The 20,109-nt window shown below is 51.3% G+C and overlaps 4 protein-coding genes across 4 annotated transcripts; 2 read left to right on the plus strand and 2 right to left on the minus strand.

Annotated features, from left to right (window-relative positions):
• Window positions 1-71: 71 nt before the first annotated feature.
• On the minus strand, window positions 72-4,372 carry N7515_000987 (uncharacterized protein; the record flags this gene model as incomplete). Its single annotated transcript, XM_056661731.1, has 2 exons — window positions 72-3,929; window positions 3,965-4,372. The coding sequence occupies 2 exons, from the start codon at window positions 4,370-4,372 to the stop codon at window positions 72-74; spliced, it is 4,266 nt and encodes a 1,421-aa protein (XP_056526897.1).
• A 560-nt stretch (window positions 4,373-4,932) lies between these two features.
• Window positions 4,933-6,420, plus strand: N7515_000988 (putative flavin dependent monooxygenase; the record flags this gene model as incomplete). Its single annotated transcript, XM_056661732.1, has 2 exons — window positions 4,933-5,003; window positions 5,055-6,420. 2 exons carry the CDS (start codon window positions 4,933-4,935, stop codon window positions 6,418-6,420), a joined length of 1,437 nt encoding a protein of 478 aa, XP_056526898.1.
• Window positions 6,421-7,273: 853 nt separating this feature from the next.
• On the plus strand, window positions 7,274-10,860 carry N7515_000989 (uncharacterized protein; the record flags this gene model as incomplete). Its single annotated transcript, XM_056661733.1, has 4 exons — window positions 7,274-7,483; window positions 7,574-9,025; window positions 9,082-9,867; window positions 9,916-10,860. 4 exons carry the CDS (start codon window positions 7,274-7,276, stop codon window positions 10,858-10,860), a joined length of 3,393 nt encoding a protein of 1,130 aa, XP_056526899.1.
• Window positions 10,861-11,507: 647 nt separating this feature from the next.
• pksP (polyketide synthase alb1) lies at window positions 11,508-18,154 on the minus strand (the record flags this gene model as incomplete). Its single annotated transcript, XM_056661734.1, has 5 exons — window positions 11,508-13,169; window positions 13,225-13,980; window positions 14,037-17,459; window positions 17,510-17,801; window positions 17,868-18,154. The coding sequence occupies 5 exons, from the start codon at window positions 18,152-18,154 to the stop codon at window positions 11,508-11,510; spliced, it is 6,420 nt and encodes a 2,139-aa protein (XP_056526900.1).
• Window positions 18,155-20,109: the final 1,955 nt, after the last annotated feature.

The following is a 20,109-nucleotide window of genomic DNA, read 5'->3' on the forward strand; positions in this document are numbered from 1 at the left end:
CTTGGACATTTTTCTATGTACAAATGAACCGTGGAAGAGTCGTCAATCTCAAGAGATCCCAATGTATAATCTCAAAGATTGGCATACAACGTGCCGTCCCGCAACTCGTGCACACTGCTGTTCCGACTATTCGGGGACCCGGCATCGGTATATCGAGTGCCATCCCGCAGCTCATGAATAGCGACCCTCTGATGAGCCCTGCGTTTACGATGAGAGCCGCGCTTGGAATCCGGGGTGCTCGACTCGCTTGCTGCTCGACTGCTGGGCGTAAGGTCAAGGTCAGGCTCCAAACTGTCCCTCTCGATAGAGGCCTGGAGCATATGGTCTGCGATCCAACCGGAGCCAGCCTCGCTGTACCATCGACGCAAGCCAGACGCGAAGGCACGCTCCTGCGAGTCAAATTCGACAGGAGGTCCGTTCACTTCAACATCCAGACTCGATCCGTCGAACACGGCCCAGGCGCTGGATTCAACACTGACAAGCATCGCGGTATGATTGAGGCTACGGACCTTGAAGTCGCGCAGCAAGATAGCGACGCCTTGAGTTAGTGATGGAATCGCGGATTTGTAGCGCCGGAAGATCTGGGCACGAATGGTTGTGCCAGCCAAGGAGGGGTCGGTGAGATCAATGGTCACAAACCAGTCTTTTGAACCTGATTTCGCACGGTTTATTGGTGAAGCCTCGTGCACAATTGAGACGGTATCGACCAAAGCATTGTAATGGTCGAAAAGGGTAGCAAGCGGAGCGAAATAAGAAAGCTTGCTACGTAGTCCAGCGGCGTGACGGTCAGGACCTGGAGCCTGTGTAATGACTAATGCCGGTGTTTTGGGTGTTTCAGTGCTGACCAGTACGTCCGCGGAGGAGCTACGCCTGGGTGTCGTTGGCAACATTGCGGGCTGAACGACGTCGGAAAGAGTTGACGCCTCGTCATGTTCGTGACGGGGCATTTGCTCTGCAATTTCTACAGTTTCCGCCTCAAGAGAGTTGTCTCCCTCAATCTCCAACGAACCAGTAGACGGCAGGACTACGCCCAGACCAGGAGAGGGTTCATTCTCTTCGGCGACGAACGTAATATTCGGCTCAGAATCATCGCGTTGTTCTCGAGGGAACGCATTCTCCTGGGTGGGATCCGGAGTCAGGAGTTGGCCCTCAGACTGAGGCATGATAGATGACCATGAGGGTAAACCGCCAAGGGGGGCTGGCCCTTCGATTGTCGGTTCCGTGCTCGGTGAATCCGCGACATCATTCGCAACCGATGGAGATATATGGGGTTCAAATTGTCTGCCACTATCTGGAGACGTACTGGCTCCTTCGGAACCAGACGGTGATACCTGCCGGCCAGGGACCTCGACGGAAGCTGGTTGAATCTCATGTTGTCCTTCAACCGTATCGAATAGACTTGGATCAATATTGCTTGGTGGCTCCCCACCAGACTCCCGATCGACCGACACTTGTACCTGCGAGTCAGGACTGGTCGCAGAAGCAGATTCCACGTGCTCTGTTTCTTCAATGAGCTCTGCGTCGGCCACTACTTCCTCTTCATCTTGACGATCAGGGCCAAGAGGTGGCGTTCTGGACACAGGACCTGTTTCATATAATTCTCCTGCTGATTCACCCTCCGCATCACTGTACACATCACTCTCAATGTCACTTTCGTAGACCCGGCCATCTTGCTCATTGTAATCCGGCTCCTCACTTTCTTCGCTCTCGTGGGACTCATCGGAGTCGGACTCTTCTTCCGCAGCTCTGTGATTGTCTGACACTCCATCGACATACCATGGACCTGGGCTCTCCTGTCTACTCATTTCAACGTCGGCTGGATATGCGGGTTCGAAGTGGTATGAGCGAAGCTCGCTATCTGGAGACTGCGAAGTAGGGGCTGCTGGATGATTGGAGACAGGCTCATCATCACTGTCACTGTCGAGCACAATGACGTCGTGAGCTCCTGTGCGTGAATCTAGGTTTCGTTGCGGCTCGGATTCGTCGTCGCCGGATTCGTCGACGCTGACATCGTCTTGTCTATCCTCATCATAGTCGTACCGAGACTCGTAATCACCCGGGGACTCTTCGTACTCTTCTTCATCCTCGAGCACTTCATCTTCTTCCTCGCTGTATCCCTGGGTCGGCGCAGGATCAATAGTCCCTTCGGCCAGAAGCGAACCTTCTATATCACCTTCATTCGTGGTTGATGCTCCCATGTTTCTTTTCTTCTCAAGTTCTTCATCGCGCGTGGCTATCATCATTTCGAGAGCATCTATGGCATCCTGGTCAAAGGCGGCGGGCGGAGGGGGCAAGTCCCCCGACTGAAGTACTGGCGCACGATTTTCATTGTCACCAATTTCGCTTGGACCCCGAGAAGATCTCGCATTGTCGCTGGCAGCTCCGATGCTGACACTGGATTGGGCCACGTTTATTTCCTCAATACCATCGGAAACTTCTGCAGACTCGTCGTCGGAGTGGGTGGATAAGATTGAACGTTCGCGGGATAGGAGGACATTGGCTTGCTGCAGCTCTTCCGAGACCGGATATGTGTTGCCGGCATCTTCCATGCCAATATCAGCAACCTGAGCTGCAGCCGGCTCCGCGATGACTTCCGGGGAAACGGTCGGTTCATCTCCTGAGCCCAGAGCGGGCTCAGACTGGTCGCGATTTGAGGTTATCTCGTTGACCAAATCTTCATGAGGCCTTTCATTGGATATTTGAGCTTGGTGATCGGCACGTTCAGTACCACTTTCAGTACCGATATCAGTTTGAGCGGTAGCGGACCCCTCAAGCACTTCAACTTGATCGTCTAAACTATCCGCCGCGACCGAGCCTGCATCTAAACGGCCATGAGGCAGAACAACATCGTCGGACGTACGTTCCTGCCATTCTTCGTCCGGTACTTGAGCTTCGTCAACAGTAATCTCGACGGCAACGTCAGCTTGAGCGATCCCCGACTCATCAACAGCCTCCGTATCGTCTATTGATTCAATCTCATGGCCAACAAGCGAGCCGGTCGAGCTCGAAGGTGATGCTGCATCGGTCCGAAGTAGAAAGCCGGCATCAAGAACATGTTCCTGCTCGATGGGACCAACATCAGGGTCGGCTGATTGCGCCACCTCCGTTGAAGTATAATGAACCACTTCGGTATCTTGAGCCTCAAAGGTAGATTCTGGAGGGCTGGCTATGTTGTCTACCTCGGTGGGAACAGACTGGGTATCTTGCGCTTGGTAGGACGCTGCCCATGGCGGGAAATAATCGGCTGAGCCGGTGTGGCTAGATATGAGTGGCGAGGGAACTGGGAGCCCCGGAGAAGGGACGGGTCGGAGCTGGGGGGTGTCGGTCGGTAGTTGAGAAGATATTCCGTGAATATCAACTTGTTCATGAGATGAGACGTCGTGTGACCCGCCGGCACGTCTCTCGAGGATGCTGTCCGTTAGCTCGAGAGAAGGTTTCGCGAATTCTGTGGCTGGCTCCTCTGAGGCATCCTCCATGTAGGTCGGAGGTTCCTCGGGCTCGGCCATAAGCTCGTCCGAAGGTTCACTCGTCGCCTCCGCCTCAGCGAGCTCTCGATCAATGGCTTGATCCAAGGCCTTCTCCCAATCAACAGGGGTTTCTTGCTCTTCCGGGATTTCAGGTCCAGTCAGAACTTGCCAGTCGTCTCTTTGCAAGCTGTATCTTGGCCTCTTTCTTCCCTTTCCCGGCACAAACCCATCCTCTTCGGCGAAAGGGTCGAAAGCGGAATGAGTCGTTGCTCCAAATGAGGTTCTTGTAGGCTTGAGGAATGCCGGTGAGCTCCAAGAGCCTGCACTAGAAGCTAGGTCAAGACCGGGATTGATCGGATTCCTAGCAGGTGTGGTGGGCGGCGCGATTTGGGTTTCATGCGGCGCTGTCGCTTGTGGTGCAACTGATATTGTCAATGTTGTATCGGATGATCGAGGGTGGATCTAGAAAGGCCATCGTTAGTGTATGAACGACACACATAGGAGTGGGGAGCAGGTACCTCTAGAGACACCCCATCTTCGAAGTGCGCATCCCATGCGACAGACCTTCCCGGAGTTTGCGGGATGCCTTCGCTGTTGACGAACTTAGAGCCTTTCAAAGCCAGACGAACGGTATCCCCAATCCCAATATGCGATTCCGCGATCTTTTCCGCAATATGCCCATGAAATGTGACTTTGATTTGTCCTTTGTCGCGCCTCAGGCGGACGTCAGACTCCACCAGCAAAAGGCTCACGCATTTGGCTGAGGAGGAGTAGGGCCATACAAGTGCCACAGCTGCAAGGAAAAATTTCTGGGCCGAGTTCTCAAGATCAGGCGAAAGCTGAGCTATCGGCACTTTGGTCAAATGCGCGAACGCATTCGTCGCGGGAGACTCAGTCGCGTCCATGGCGGCGATCTTCCCACGCCGCTGTTCTGTTAAGCTGTGCACATATCAAAACGAAAGGGATAAAATAAGCAAGTAAGAAATATAAGTAAATGAGTGCGAACAGTTGAAAGGAGTTCAATAGTACCCAAGAGGAATATTCAATGCAACAAAGCAGTGACCAGGTGATGAGTCGCAAATGCCCGGTATGTAAAGATAGGTAATAATACGGTAACCAGTGAAATATGTAGCGGAAAACCAACGTATTGGGCAAACGAAAATTACCACTCCTGATTCTATTGTTCAAGCTCAAAGGAGCCTCCTTCTGTGAAGCTCCTTAGCTCTGAGTATGCTTCAATGCTATGTATTACTCATGGCATATCTTTTACATTGGCGACTTGCATTGGCTATACTGTTTCTATTGTTCATGTACACGGAGTAGAGCTTAATGCCTTTCGCTCATCTCCATCTGTGCAAGTAGCTCCACTATGGCGATAGCCTTGGCGTCTTCCGTGAACATCTCTTGTCTCTCAACAACGCTTTTATGCAACTAGGACATTTTGATCTCCGGGCGGTTTGAGAGTATGACACTCACAAATCCTGTTCGGCGAGTAGCTGTCATCGGCGCGGGGCCCTCTGGCCTCGCTGCAGTCAAGTAAGCGGGGTTGTCGGTTCCCGAACCTCAAGTGGCATGCTGACCGATTAGATACTTGCTCGCCGAGAATCATTTTGAGCATATTCATGTCTTCGAGCAAAGAAACTCCGTTGGAGGAGCCTGGAACTATAATGATAGTTTTCCCAAACGAGAGATGTCAACGACTGTCCCGCATCTAAACCCTCATGAGCCCGTTGAGAAGCCAATCTGGATCGAGAACAGCGAGGGATCTCGAGAGACAACTTTCGTGTCTCCTGTTTACGATCGATTGGAGACTAATATTCCCAAGGATCTGATGCGTTACTCTGATAAGCCATTTTCTCCGGAGTCGCAGCTCTTCCCGAAGCATCGGACAGTGAAACAATATCTCGAGGAATATGCCGAGGATATCAAATCCTTTATTCAATTTGAGACCCAAGTCTCAGAAGTGACATTACAGGATGACAATCTGAGCACATGGAGTGTAACAACAAAGAATTTCCGTACTGGCACTGACACAACCGACACTTACGATGCTGTGGTCGTGGCCAGTGGTCATTTTACGGTCCCTTATATTCCCAGCATCCCAGGAATACAAGCCTGGGATGAATCATATCCTGGGTCAATATCTCATGCCAAGTTTTACGACACCCCAGAACCATTCCGAAGAAAGAAAGTGGTTGTGGTGGGAAGTTCGGCTTCCGGGCTTGATATTGGTGCCCAGATCAACGAAGTAAGCCAAGGCAAACTTCTGGTTTCCCAACGATCTGAATCCTATATGGCTGGACCCTCAAATGAGGATAAAATCATCTGCCCGGAGATAGTCGAATTTCTTCCTTCGGCCTCCCATGACAGAGGCGTCAAATTTGCGGACGGCCGCATCGAGGAACATGTTGATTCTGTCGTCTTCTGCACTGGCTATTTTTATTCATATCCTTTCTTGTCTTCACTGAACCCGCCCGCCGTGACTGACGGGTGGCGCACCAGGAACGTCTACCAGCAACTATTCTACATAGACCATCCCACTCTTGTGTTCCCTGTGCTTTCGCAGCGAGTTATTCCATTCCCTATGGCAGAGAATCACGCTGCTGTTTTCTCTCGGGTTTGGTCAGGACGACTCGTACTTCCGTCCACGGATGAAATGAAGGCATGGGAGCGTGCTGAGGTCGATGCCAAAGGAGATGGCAAGGCGTTTCATTTGCTTCCATTTCCCATGGATGCCGACTACCTCAACTTTCTTCATGATTGGGCGAAAAGTTCCGATCCCCGCCCTGGATTGTTGAACAATGGACAAGGCAAACTTGGCACTCGATGGGGCGAGCGGGAAAGGTGGATGCGGTCTATTTTCCCGGATATCAGGCGCGCTTTCGTACAGCGAGGTGACGAGCGCAGTCGTATCAAGAACGTAGCAGAGCTCGGCTTCGTTTTTGAAGAGTGAAGAGACAGCAAGGCGAGCACTGATGCACATAGTGCGTTGTCATAAAACTTGCGACCCATGTACATAGCTGGCGGGGGAGAAGCTTCAATTTGTAGCTAGGATTCAGGAGAAATGGGGTAACATAGTGAAATCGCCTCCAAGAGGGTATATCCATACATTTGGGTTGAAAAGCTTCATGGTTCATTTACTGCCTGAGGCGAGCAGTTGGATAAAGGGATCTACTTTGCTTATAATGGGAGCCCTGTGATAGAAACCTTGTAACCCATTGAGCTTCCATTGAGTCCTGCCTCGGTGGCAGGCCTGCCAGGCCAAATTTGGGCAATCAGGTAACACTACTGGCCCTAACTATACATCTTTGTAGGGATCAAACAATGACAAAAGGCGTTAGGTAGGCGGCAGCCCACAAACTACTAGATCTGATGTCTATATATGAGTTGATCCCAATTTGAGAGCACAATCCTGGAGCTTCTCCTACTCAGTACAGCATTATCCAAGTCCATACAGAGAGCCGCTTTAATCAACATGATCTCTACTGACGTCCATCCCTCGGGGCCTCGACCTTGACACTATTCCCAATTTCCTCCTGCTATCGATAGGAGAGATCGACCGCAGATAAGTGTCATCACGTGATCGCGGGCGCGCTATCCGTCCACCCGTTGCGCGCGCCGCGAATGTACTCTCTCTCATATACCGTCACAGTGTCCCTGGGAAGTGCTGCGTGTTTTCAAAAGCAAAGATTGTATGTGCCTTGGGTCAGTGCAGCTCACTCTGGCTTCTACACAAGAGTTGAACCCGCACTCTCACCTCACCCCGTCATGTTATCCACGATCTTCCCGACAATTGCCCGCACATGATGCTCCGCGAGCAGCTTCACCTGAAACTTGGTGATCACCGCAAGAATCGTACTGACAATCCTCCAGCTATAACCGAGGTCGCTAGCGATAGCAGTGAAAGCAGTGACGGTAGCGAATCGGACGACCAGGAGTGGCCTATAAAGGGCATCCTGCGTGAAACATCAACCGAGTACCTTATAGATTGGGAGGGACCTTACGAGCCAACTTGGGTGAGTTATTGTGACATGGCAAATCTTGAGAGCTTCCGAAAGTTGTAGACCGAACCGGAGCTAATCAATGCGCCTGCCTTGCTTGAATAGGAACCCAAAGAGAACGCCAGTGCCGCTGCTGTAGAGGCTTGGAATAGAAAACGGAAAACTACACGCGAGAGGACATCTCTGAGCCGTCTTGCTTCGGAAGGAACATGCGAAACCGGTTCATCCGTATCTTCCCTCTCGGAAACGCCCAGCGACCCAACGGACAGCCAGCACACCAACATTAAATCCGAGATCGACCAGAGTGACACTGACCAGAGTGACACTGAATCAATCGCTTCATCGGCGCTATTCGTGCATCAAGACAACCTCCCAGATATAGTATCATCGCTCAAGACCGAATACGTTGAAGCCTCGGGCTGTTCTCTTGCATCCATCTCATCATACTCAGAGTCCTCGACGAGGTATCGCTCGCAGGACAACGACGCTGCAGCATTTGAATACGTTCCTGAGACCCCTAGCCCACCTGCATATCTGCGACCAGGTGAGTTGGACGAAGCCACTGCGTCTGATGCGTCGGGGCGTGGGCCAGCTGGTAGTTCGCAGCCTCATCCCGTTAGTCCATGCTCATTGCCTGAACAATATTTTGCAGGAAATCACGAAGTGAGCCTTGGATCTTCATACCCTGCATCGCCTGGTCTCGGACTGTGCTCCGGCGTGTCCGAGATTACCGCTGCCAGCAATCGTCGACTCAACCGCGATCCGGCTTCACAACCTGTCGACCTGCTTGGTCCCATTATTGGAGGTACTTTACGTTTGTCATATGGAATCTCACACTTTTCTCATAACTTGCCAGATTCCGGTCTCGTCCACTGGACTTGTGGTGACTCCATCCCAGAAACTATCCTCCCGACCTTGTCACAAAACTCAGGCGACCTGGTTTTGGAAGGATCTATCCAGTCAATACATCCAATTCCAGGCTCCCCGATTGCAATCTCGTCAGACCAGATCATGGAGGACAAAGAAGTCGATCCGCCTGGCCACCCTGTTGCTGATGGTTCACGGGAGCAATACGGCGATTTGTCGACACCAGCTTCGAAAGAAAAAATGCACAATACCTGGGGCCAGCTCAGTGTAGAGGCTCATGCCGTGGAGACCCCATCTTCTATGGATGACATCGAGGCCTCTGTTCCTCCGCCTGTCCCCGAAACGACTGCCCCTCTCAGTGTCAGAGCAGATCCAGATCTCTTTGCGCATCCTCATATCGCGGTTCATCATGGCCATTCCGAGCCACTCCTGCCACCCTCGGAGCTAGCTCACGCGGATCAAGGGGGTCAACCATCTTTCCAAACCATCCATCCTGGCGCGTTGACCGTCACTGGCACGGAGGAAGTAACACCTGGTGCAGTGAACCTTGGGCCATCTGAATTTGCTATTACTCTCCCAATGGATTCTCGAGTGAAAGATGACTACGAACGTGTTATTACTGACGCCGCAACATGCATTCGGCAATTCTTTGATAGTTTTCAACCAAGCTCACAGATCTCTGAACTTGAGGTGAGTTGACTTTTACTTGGAATTACCTTCAGACGGCTGACTTTGTTTTCCCACAGCGAGCGGCTATACACACAGAAATGCGGCAGGTTATCGACCGTTTGAGCAACGTTTCGACTCATCCCGATTTGAATATTTCAGATCATCTAAAGGATCCTGACCGTAACCTTGAGAAACAGGCGTCCTGGGCCGAGTACTCTAGCGCAAAATTCCTCTTCCTTGGTCATCTCATAGAGATAGCAGGTGCCCACGAGCTTCATATTATTCTGGCTGTCCAAAACCAGAAGAAACAGGCAATACTTGAGCGTTATCTGAAAGGCAAGGGCTTTTTATACACCCGACCCCGCGAAAATATGGGGAGCGATTTGGAGGTCTCCCTCGTAAAAGGGTCGATCAGCTTCGGAATTCATCCGAGTGAAAGCCCCCGTGAGCTCTACAAACCGCCGTGTGCCATATTCGCTTTGGATTCATACTTTAGCCCAAAAAGTCCATCCGTGCAGCACATTCGAACCACTTATGCCCGGAATGGAAGCTTGCTTCCCGTTATCTGGTTCCTTGTCGCTAAGACAACTGAGCATATCGAGCGCTGTCTGCCCGATGGGCCTGAGCCAGATCGATTGCGTTTGCTTGCTCATTACGTCGCCCGTTTCCATGATGAGGTTGGGGATCTCCAGGATGATGCTCTCGGCGTGCATGAAGATGCAGAAGAAATCCTTGGATACTTGTTGGATAGTGTTGCTGGATGGCCACTTCCCCCAATCGAGCCTCTACGATTCGTCTCCTTGGAGGATTTGGAATGCTACAGCCCTGGTGAGGCAATGGTAGCGGCTCAGAAGCGCGCACTGGTAAGGTCACCGCGATCTCATTTGTATTTGACTAACTCTTTGGCGCAGGATGAGGAACCAGGAAACCAGTCTTCGAAGCGTGCCCGAGTGGATACTCAGACAGACACCCAACCGACTGCATCCACCAGTGCCCCTGGCCAGACATTGGACCTTGATTTGAAATCACTGGAAAAACATCTTCTCCAAATGAAAAGCGTTCATGCAGCCGAAAAAGGTCAGCTGGAGGCTGAGCTTGCCCGGGTCAATGCACGGTGTCACGAACTAGAGCATGCACTAAGCCGGCTACAATATCGCTACGAGGATCGGACCAAGGAACTTCATGTCACTCGCCAGAAGAGTGATAGCGTAGCCGAAAAGTCGAAATCCCTTGAGCAGCGGTTTGAGAAGCAGAAAGAGACTATATCCACTTTGAAAGAAGAGCGCTCGGATCTGAAACGCGAGCTCGATGAGGCGAGACAAGCACTGAAAGACGGCGGCGGCAGTCCCGCTGAATTGGAGGCAGCCCGCGAAGAAATCCGTCGTCTTCAAAAAGAGAACTTGGACCTTGTGCGCAAGGCTGACTATGAGAGGCATCAGTCGGAGTACACTCGGGAGCAGTATCAAAACGCATCATCGGCGGCCGCTCAATCTGGCACAGAAAATCGCCAGTTGGTCGCTGATAACGAAGCCCTGAAGCGCAAGGCCGACACCAACATTACCAAACTTCGTGAAATGCACGTGAGCGAAGAATCTGTGCGTAATATTGCTCGCATTGAAGAGTTGGAGACAATCCTTGCTACGCGTGACGAGTTCCTCCGCAGAAGAGAGGACGAACTTCGTGAAATTCGGAAGAACCGTCCTTCTACTCGCTCGACTAGCACCCAGCCACGCAGCCCCAAGTGGGCTGCCAGCAGCCGTCCGACCAGTCCTGGAGTTGTGCACAATGGCAACGGCAATGGTGCCATTGGGGGCAGGGGCAGTGCGCTACGATACAGCTCGGAGATGCCTTTCTGAGCACCCGCCACATAAGCCATCCTCTCGGCACAAACGTTCCAGCCCGTCGAGTGTATGACGTTTACACATACACGTCGATGGGACATCTCTTATTCTGCGAGCCATTTCACAATCGACTTACGGGGTTCATTCTTCCATGCATGCACTCGTTACGACATTGCATCTCCCTGGCGTTTCTTCCATTGCAAATTTCACATTGACTCATGAGCGAAGTCCGTCTCAGAGTAGAGCGCGCGTCTGATGCAACGTTTTCCCCCTTCAACCAACCCTTCATTTGAACTTTTGTCTAGGTTTCTTTGTCAAATTCAATGACAGTCATTATATTTCCATGTTACTCAGTTGTAGATAGAATGCCTCCCGAGTACTCCGGGCTGCTGCGCTCTTAGTACTCTATGCAATGTAGCCTGAAAATTATCGTTTCCATATGTAAAATGTCAATTTAATTGAAGCCCTTCGGCGATTAGAGTACAGCCCAACCGATGGACTCGCAAAATTAGAACTATCGTATGCACCGAAGTAGTAATACAGGGGGAAAGAGAGAATATTGTTGGCAACATAAACAAAGGACAGAAGGTATATGACAAAAAAGCACAAAAACCAACTGAAAATAGCCAACCACGCAGTTGGACTCCCAAAATGCAGTGCATTTACGCTGAAGCCATAGCATTAGCAATGAACGCAGCCAACTCCTTGGCCTTCTCGCCACGAGTCATAGTGAAGTGATTAGCACCCTCCATGACAGTAATACCACCAACATGCTTCGGTCCAACAAGAGTATCCCAACCATTGGGGCCGAGATCAGTGCGGTTGTTCAATAACCAGAGCATCTCACGGGGGTCCGGGCTGCCATCCGCAGCAGGTGCAGGACGAGGATCTCCAGGCTTGGAGCAGACACCATCCTTGGCCCAGACTAAGAAGGTCTTGGGGAGCTTTCCAGCTTGCTTGGGATCCATGTAGGGGAAAGGAACCGCCTTGTAAGCATCCAAGGAGTCGATGAAAGCCAGGAAGTGAGGGAGGAGCCATTTTGGTGGGGGTGCCTTGCCCTCGCCGAATAGACCGATTGTGTCGAAGAAGCTATACAGACGCGGGGGAAGCTTCTCCAGACCGATGGGGAAGGGTGAGTCGAGGAGAAGCAGGCGTTCGACACGTTCGCCCTCCTCGAAGATTAGATGGCGCGCGGCGTCGTAGGCGCAGATACCACCGGCGGACCAGCCACCGAAGTTGTAGGGCCCAGTGGGCTGGCGGCGTCGGATCTCTGCAACGTAGGGGGCTGTGAGCTCGTCCAGGCTGAACTTGAGGTTCTCGGGAGTGCGCATGTAGGGACAGTTTAGTCCGTAGACACACACATCGGGAGAGACACCGGGGATGGTGGCGTATGAGGTGGCGGATCCGGAACCATCGGGGAATAAGAACAGCTTCTGAGTTGCTGTCTTGGGGTTTCCTTGCAGGAGGATTGAGGTCGCCGGTGGGTGCTGAATGGCAGTCCTCGGGGCAATCACCGGGGATGGGGATGGGATTGGGATTTGCTGGGGGAGTCTGATGGGCTCCGCGGGGGCGGGCTTGGGCTTCAGATCCAGGGTGACTTCAATATCATCCAGGGTTTGATTCTCGATGAAGAATTCTCCTGGGAGATCGAGATCCAAGTCCTCGCGGATCTTGCCAAGGACTGTAAGCGACATCAATGAGTCCAGGCCCATCTCACCAAGGTTCGCATTTCCGTCGAGTTCATGTTGCTCAACGCCGATCTCCTCGGCTAGGATTGAGACAATCCGCTTCATGCTGTCATTTTGCACTGTCGAGCCATGTGTCATCGCTTTCTCATTCGCAGGTGTAGGCAGACCGCTGGAATTTGGAGTCGAGACGTCGGTCGTGGATGCAGCCGAAGACATGCTGCCCTCACTGCTAGTCTCATCATTGCTGCTATCGGCAGGGCTCATTTGAGCCAAAAGACGCTTGAAGTCTTTGACGGTTGGGTGGTTAACAAAGACAGAGGACTCGAAGTCAAGTCCCGTTTCTTCACGGTAGCGGCCAGTGACAGTCAATGAGAGCAGGGAGTCAACTCCGTAATCGGCGAAGTTGAGATCATCAGTCATCTCAGATGCTGAGAGCCCGACTTCTTCAGCCAGGATTGCAAGAGCGCGCGAGACCAAACTAGGAGACTTCGTCGAAACGGAGGCCTTCTTGACAGGTCCAGTCTTCGCCTTTTGGACATCAATGGGGGCAGGGGTACGTTTGGCAGCCGGCTTGGGAGCGGGAGCTCCAGCGGGAGGAAGAGCCATGTCGAGGATCTTGCGTGCCAATCCTTGGAACTGTGTTGCGATTGTTAGTATCATGGTAAAATATTCTGGAATGCATTCGACATACCTTAACACCACCGTACACGGCCACAATGTCATCGCCATCAAACATATATACATCACCGGCGAAGATGGAGTCTTTCCAGGGCTGCATCTTCACGTAGGTCCGGTAAGTGACGCTGGGATCGAACTTCTTCAAGCAGCGCATCGAATCCCATCCGTGGTTGACAAACACTTGGTTCTTCGAATCAGTGTTATCACTGGCATTCATGATGAAGCCGGACAAGTGGCCGATGCTGTCGATCCAGAATGGGTTGCGATGGAAGTTGCCAGGGGGAGCCTCGAACTTGACTAAAGCGGTAGCTTCGTGCTCATCACTGTCGAGAATGACTTCGCGAATGGACTTGTAGTTCTCGTCATAGTCCACCAGAGAGGCAAAGAGCTTGTAGACCATTCCTCGCTTCATGCGGTGAGCCTGGCCCGAGATTGTGCTCTCTTGGAGATGCTCAATGCTTCGCTTGATGAGATAGGAGCTGCGCTTCCACTCGAGGTCATAAACGCTGGGGTCAAAGAACTTGATTGTGCAGTTGGCGTGGTCAAGGATCTTTTTGCCTTCAGGGGTGACCGACCACACTTGAACTTGGGCGCTCTCCTCCGACCAGTGCGCAGTAGCTGAGACTCGGAAGAGCTGCTTGCCGCCCTTTGCAATAAGGGGCTTGGGGACTACCATATTGCAGACGTCAAAGCCGCGGTCTTTCCACTCGGGCTTGTAGTTCTGAACCAGGTATTCACCGAGTGTCTGGGCAATATCGGCATACAAAGACTAAATTATTGTTAGCAAATTGGTTTCTCATGCAAAAGACTCAGGGTTATACATACCGATGGAGTAAGACAGGCACCATTGACCTTGTGGCCTGCAATGACACGGTTCAGTTCGGGATCAGCAATGTCATTCTCGATAATAACAGTTGCCGACAAGACGTCGCCACTTGTCTCCAAAATTTTCTGTGCAGCTGTTGACAAGAAAACAGAGACTGGCTCAGCCTCAACAGCTGGTACCGCAGGTGCACCTTTGAGCAGACAGAAGTTATTGGTATAGGGGATCCAATAGTTCTTAAGGTCCCACTTGTAGGAAGGAAGCGGGAGAACTTTGTGTCCAGCAGTAAAGTCCTGGTGGTACTCTTTCCAGTGGATCTCAACTCCAGCCAAGTAAAGAGCAGAAAGGCTGAGTGACAGAACCTTCCAAGTGTCTTCCTGGCGACGAAGAGATGCAACAGTCGTCGCCTGGGGACCGAAAGTTGACTTAACCATCCCAGAGCAGACGGTATGAGAGCCAACCTCAACCCAGAGGGTCTTGTCATTCATCAAGTGGGAGTGGCGGGTGGCTTCCAGAGCACCCAGGAAGTTGACAGTCTCCCGGCAGTGGCGAGTCAGGTAAACGGGACCAAGCACCTCAGAGTTATCCTCCTTGATGACATCCCCAAGAAGGGCAGACACGAAGGGAATAGAGGGTTTGTTGAAAGTAACGCCCTTTGAAATCTCGGCAAGACCTTCAAGAATAGGCTCAACTTGCGCAGAGTGGAAAGCAAAAGGTACCTTCAGCTTGGTGGCTTTGAAGCCTTCGTTGGCAAGAGTTTGAGCGAGCTCGTCGATTTTCTCACTCGCACCACTGATGACAGTCTCGCTGGGAGCGTTGATACAAGCCACCTCGGTAGAATCATCGAGGAACTGCTTCACCTGAGCTACCGACGACTTGACAGCAAGCATAGCATGTGTTCCAACCTTGCATTGCTCGGTCAGAAGTTGAGCCCGTCGTCCGGTAAGATAGATGGTATCACCTGTGGACAAGATACCAGCAGCATTGAGCGCCGCATACTCGCCGAGGCTATGACCGAGAACAAAAGTGGGAACAACTCCCAGAGAAGTCCAATACTTGGTCAAGGCCATCTGCACACAGGTGGTTCCGAGCTGGGTGACAACCGGGCTAAGCTCTTCAATCGGAACGCTACCATCAATCAGAGGCACGATGGATGGGAAGCCGTGACTCTGACCGAGACAGTCAAAGTGCTCGATGTGGCTGCGGAACTGCGAGCAGCTCTCAAACAATTGGCGCCCCATGCCAGCGTACTGGGCACCCTGCCCGGTGAACGCAAAGCCAATACCGGGTGCGTTGGCGGGAGCTGGGCTGATGCTTTCGCGGTTGACGATTGGGGCCAATGCGCTTCTCACATCATCCAGGGTGGAACCAGTGACAGCGACCCTAAAGGGGTGATGAAGGCGCCTCGCCGTGGTGGTATAAGACAGATTTGCAAGAAGGCTGGCGTCGTTCACATTGAACAGGTTCTTGTTTGTGTCAATGTACTGCACAAGAGCGGAGATGTTGTTTTTGAGTGCAGATTGAGATCTAGCAGAAACAAGCACAGGGTGTGTAGACCGGGGATCTTCCAAATTCTCCTCATCGAGTGGACCATCCTCGACCAGCAGCGCAGTGTTGCCACCAGCAGCCGAGAAGTTGTTGACGAAGGTCTTTCTCTTGCCGCCACTAGGCCTATTCCAGGGGGTAGGCTCGGACGCGATGTGGACGTTGCGCTGGGGGAAGTCGGTCGGGAAGTTGTGGTTGATCTTAGTCTTGATACCGCAATGAGGAGGGATCATGTTCTTCCGCATCATCATCAAGACTTTGATCAAGGCTGTAACACCAGAGGCAGACTCTCCGTGACCGACGTTTGCCTTTGCTGAGCCGAGGTGAAGTGACTGGTTCGGCCCGCGACGGTAGTCAGGAGCGAAGACCTCGAGAACCGACTGCATTTCAACTGCATCGCCTGCCTGGGTACCTGTTCCATGCATCTCAATATAGCTAATCTCCTTGGGATCGGTGTTTGACTCGTTGAGAAGCTTATCAAAGATGAATGACTGCGCGCCAACATGGGGCCGGGTGATCGAAACGGCCTCTGCTGAATGGTTGGTGTAAGCTCCTCCGATGATACCATAGATGGGGTCATTATCCGCCTGGGCGTCTTCAAGTCTCTTCAGAACAATGGAGCCGATTCCATCCGATCTGCAGTAACCATCAGCTCCATCGTCAAAGGTGGTGCAGTTTCCAGTCCTTGAGAGGAAGTGTCCACGGTCAAGACCAGCATGATTGTCGGGGTTTGTCAGGATGTTCACACCACCAGCCACAGCAGAGTCACAGTCATTTCTCCATAGGGAATTGCAAGCAACATGAATGGCCGCAAGACTGGAGGAACAAGCTGTATCCACACTGACACTGGGGCCACTGAATTTGAAGTAATAGTTGATGCGGCCGGGAGTGAAAGCACGGTTACCTCCCGGAATGAAGTAGGTGTCGATATCCTGACCGCTGTTGACTTCACGGTAGTCGTCACTGGTCATTCCATAGAAAACGCCAACTCGGTTCTTCTGCGTTGAGGGTGTGCTATTAGGAATGAAGCCTGCCATCTCCAAAGCCTCGTAAGCAGTCAAGAGTGCCAGACGCTGAGCGGGATCTGCTTGAAGTGCCTCCCGGGGAGACATGTTGAAGAAACGGGGATCAAACATTCCAGCATCATTGTACCAACATCCGTATTGCACTTGGCTGGTGTTTCTGGTCTTCCCCTCCATATCGACGTGAGCCTTGACATCCCATCGCTCTGGTGGAACCTCCCGATGAACATCCAGACCCTTCTTCAAGAGATCCCAGAAAGCTTCGGTGTCAGGAGCCTCCGGGAATCTTCCGGAAAGACCGATGATTGCGATCTTCGACCGTTCGGCACGACCGGTTCGGTTATCTGCATCAGACTCTGTGTCGACATGGCCGATTGCGCTGTTAATTTCAATGTTGGCAACTCCAGCTTTCTTCAATGAGCCAAAGAGACTCTGTGTTGCGGTGCTGGAAACTGGGAATAGCGTGCATGATGTGGCAGGCTCCAACATCGACTGAGACGATTCGATGACCTTGTCCCAGCAAAGCTGTCGCTGCAGAATCTCCCCAAGAGAAACTCTCAGAAGTTGCTCAAGGCTCTCAGCCTCAAATCTCTGACCAGTCTCACATGAAAGCACGGCGATCTGGGGCACGTAGGTCGCAAGTTGTTCCGCGGGCCAAGACTCCATAATACGGCTGACGTCCTTGTCGTCATACAGATGCGGGGCATGATAAGGGCCATGAATCGGGACTTTCATGGGCTTATGCTCCTTTGAGAGACTTGCCTCCACAAAACGATCTAAGGAAGTCGGCGGACCGCTGATAGTAATTCCATTGGGACTGACAGCGCTGACATAAGGCCGAGAAGCTCGCGGCAATGCCTGCAGGCCGTTAGTTTGAATCTTGTTTCGTTTACGAGGAAGACACTCACGTTTTTCTTTGCATACTGTTCGATCAATTCCTGAGCCTCGGTCTCGCGCATGCCTGAAACTAGCACAGACCAGCTTGATGCTGCCGATTTGCTTGGCTCTATAAGTTCTTGTACCTTCAAGACGCACATTCCAAGCCTGAGAGCAAGAACCACCGTGTGAACTCCAACCGAAATGAGCTCCCCGACAGTTTTCGAAGAACTGACAGCTGCAGATGCAAGTTGTCCGGTGCAAAGACCGATGATGCAGTTTCCATCACCCGTCGGATAGGTATGACCCAAATCGCCATAATAACTGTCAAGGTCAGCAAATCATGCCCGAATCTTCATCTGCACAATACAATATTCCGAGTTCACTTACTGGATGAAACATCCAAGCTGGTACATTGTTGTCAATGCACTCTCCAGGGAAGGGTTCGGTCCTGACTCTCGGTGTCTCGCGAGCAGATCAACAATGCTGGTAAACCGAGGAAATGTCTCCCGCTCCGATGGAGAGAACGAAGTGATTTCCTTGCGCAAAGCATAGTAACACTTTTGGAAAAAGGCTACCAGCAGCGAGTCATTCTTGGCATGCAATAGACGGCGGAGGCCCGAGTCGACATCCGCAGTCTGATCTCCGAAGAGATACAAACGACCGGGAGCTTCCATAGTCACCCGCGATGCCAATTAGCTGATGCAGAAATATATGGGGAAAGAAGAACTCAGTCTAGCACTGATCGACGGAAATCGATACTTTATACAAGGGTACGCTAAAATGATCCCCAGCGGGTGGGTCTAAAGCCACTGCAACAGGGAATAGGTTTAACTGGAATCGTCTCGACTGGATCGATTTTGGAAGTCGAATAATATTCTTCCCTGTTTTCTCCGCGTGGCGAGAAACTCACTAAGCTGAAACCATGGGGAAATGTAGGATCTGCGTCTGATCCTCCGGTATATCGTAAGACCGTACAGTATTTATCATACTCGTATCATGGACTATATTAAGACCTCAAATCGCCCAATGGTACGGTTACGGTAGTGAAGCACAGATGCCTATAATGCTCAAGGTTGTCTGCCTGAAGGTATTGGACAGAACGAAATAACACTGCTGCGTGAATAACATTAGGCCATAAAGCGTACGTATAGACTACTAGTAAACGGACCGGCAACCCGAGTGTAGTTCACAGGTGCCGAGTGCTGTTTGCGGTTTAGACTAACAATGACTCGAAATTTGGGAAGTTGTGTTGGGCGTATTGAGCAGAATTCCGCGGATAATTCTGAAGTTGCAGTGTAATAATGAGAAATCAAGATCCAGGAAAGTAAAAACATAAGACGAAGTTGCAATTGAAGTCGAAAATTGAGGCTGCTTTCAGAAGGTTACAGCCGCTGCTTCCATCAGTCACGTGGGTCTGGCGGAGCCCTAGAATGGCCCCTTGCGGAAACTAAAACTGACAGAACAAACTCCCGCGGCCTGCAGGAACATTCTGGAGACATGGCAAAGCATATATCATTTAGCCATATGTCTTTGTCTTAAGTTTTAAAAGTCTACGAGACGCTCTACTGCGTAAATGTGAAAAACGATCTTCAGCCATCGCCTTCTGTGGTGAATTATCAAGATGTGGAATGCTTAATCTGAATGTAACAGCAATCCAATCGGGAAGACGCATATGCAGATCTATTACACATTGAGTAATGAGCTGTTGAGCAATCTGAAGACATCATCGTAAATGTTTTCAATACGTCATGACTGGGTTCGAGAGTCGAGACTTGTTATCTGAGACATTGCATGGATAGTACTCATTCCACCATCTCAGGTACAGTCGCAACCCGATAGGGTTTACGGTCGATTTTGAGGTGACATCTTGGCGATATACATAGCGGTCTCTATACCTACTGACCATCCCTCCCTGTACTCCAATCCCATTTGAGTAATGTAACACTAACGGTCTAACCCGCTCTCAGTGATCTAGGCCCGTCTGCCTTGTTAATCATGCCATAAACCTTTGGGGGACATCTTCGCTGCAGAACTTTGGGGTCCCTCCCCAAATTAAAAATGGAGCGATCTGATTGCTTGAGCCCCAATAAGATGGCATTGTTTATGCAGGAAACCCCAGATTTGGTGATTCTTAATGGCGGTGCAAGAGGCAGTGAGGTAAACATACAGAATCCAGGCAGATGTGGAGTCGAATAGCTGAAAATGGGGTTACACTACTGAAAGAGTGGTTGGATTACAGGGAGAGGAGATCAATACAATAGTCCTCCGGAGGCGAAGTCAGTTCAAAAGTCACCTGAACATACTAGTACGTGCATGTAAAGCTTGATTTTCGGGAAATAGATGCTTCCTGGAATAACTTGAAGAAGATAGCACATGCTTTTGCTTTTCTGTGCAACTGTGTAACTATGGAAGATACAGTACCTCAGTCAACAATGTTAACCAAGACGGCGGTCGATCGATGCCTTCGGCGTACCTTGGGCAGCACCGCATGAATAGGACAAATCGGCTACAGCTCACATGGCTCATGGCCCATCGGGCGATCTGCCTATGACAATCGACACCATTCTCGATGGTTCGATCTGGTGGGTCAACACCAACTATGGGCAGAGTATCTGCCGCAAACAACCGC

Source organism: Penicillium bovifimosum, assembly GCF_028826915.1.
Source record: "Penicillium bovifimosum strain IBT 22155 chromosome Unknown utg000001l_segment0_segment0, whole genome shotgun sequence".
NCBI classification, from domain to species: domain Eukaryota; kingdom Fungi; phylum Ascomycota; class Eurotiomycetes; order Eurotiales; family Aspergillaceae; genus Penicillium; species Penicillium bovifimosum.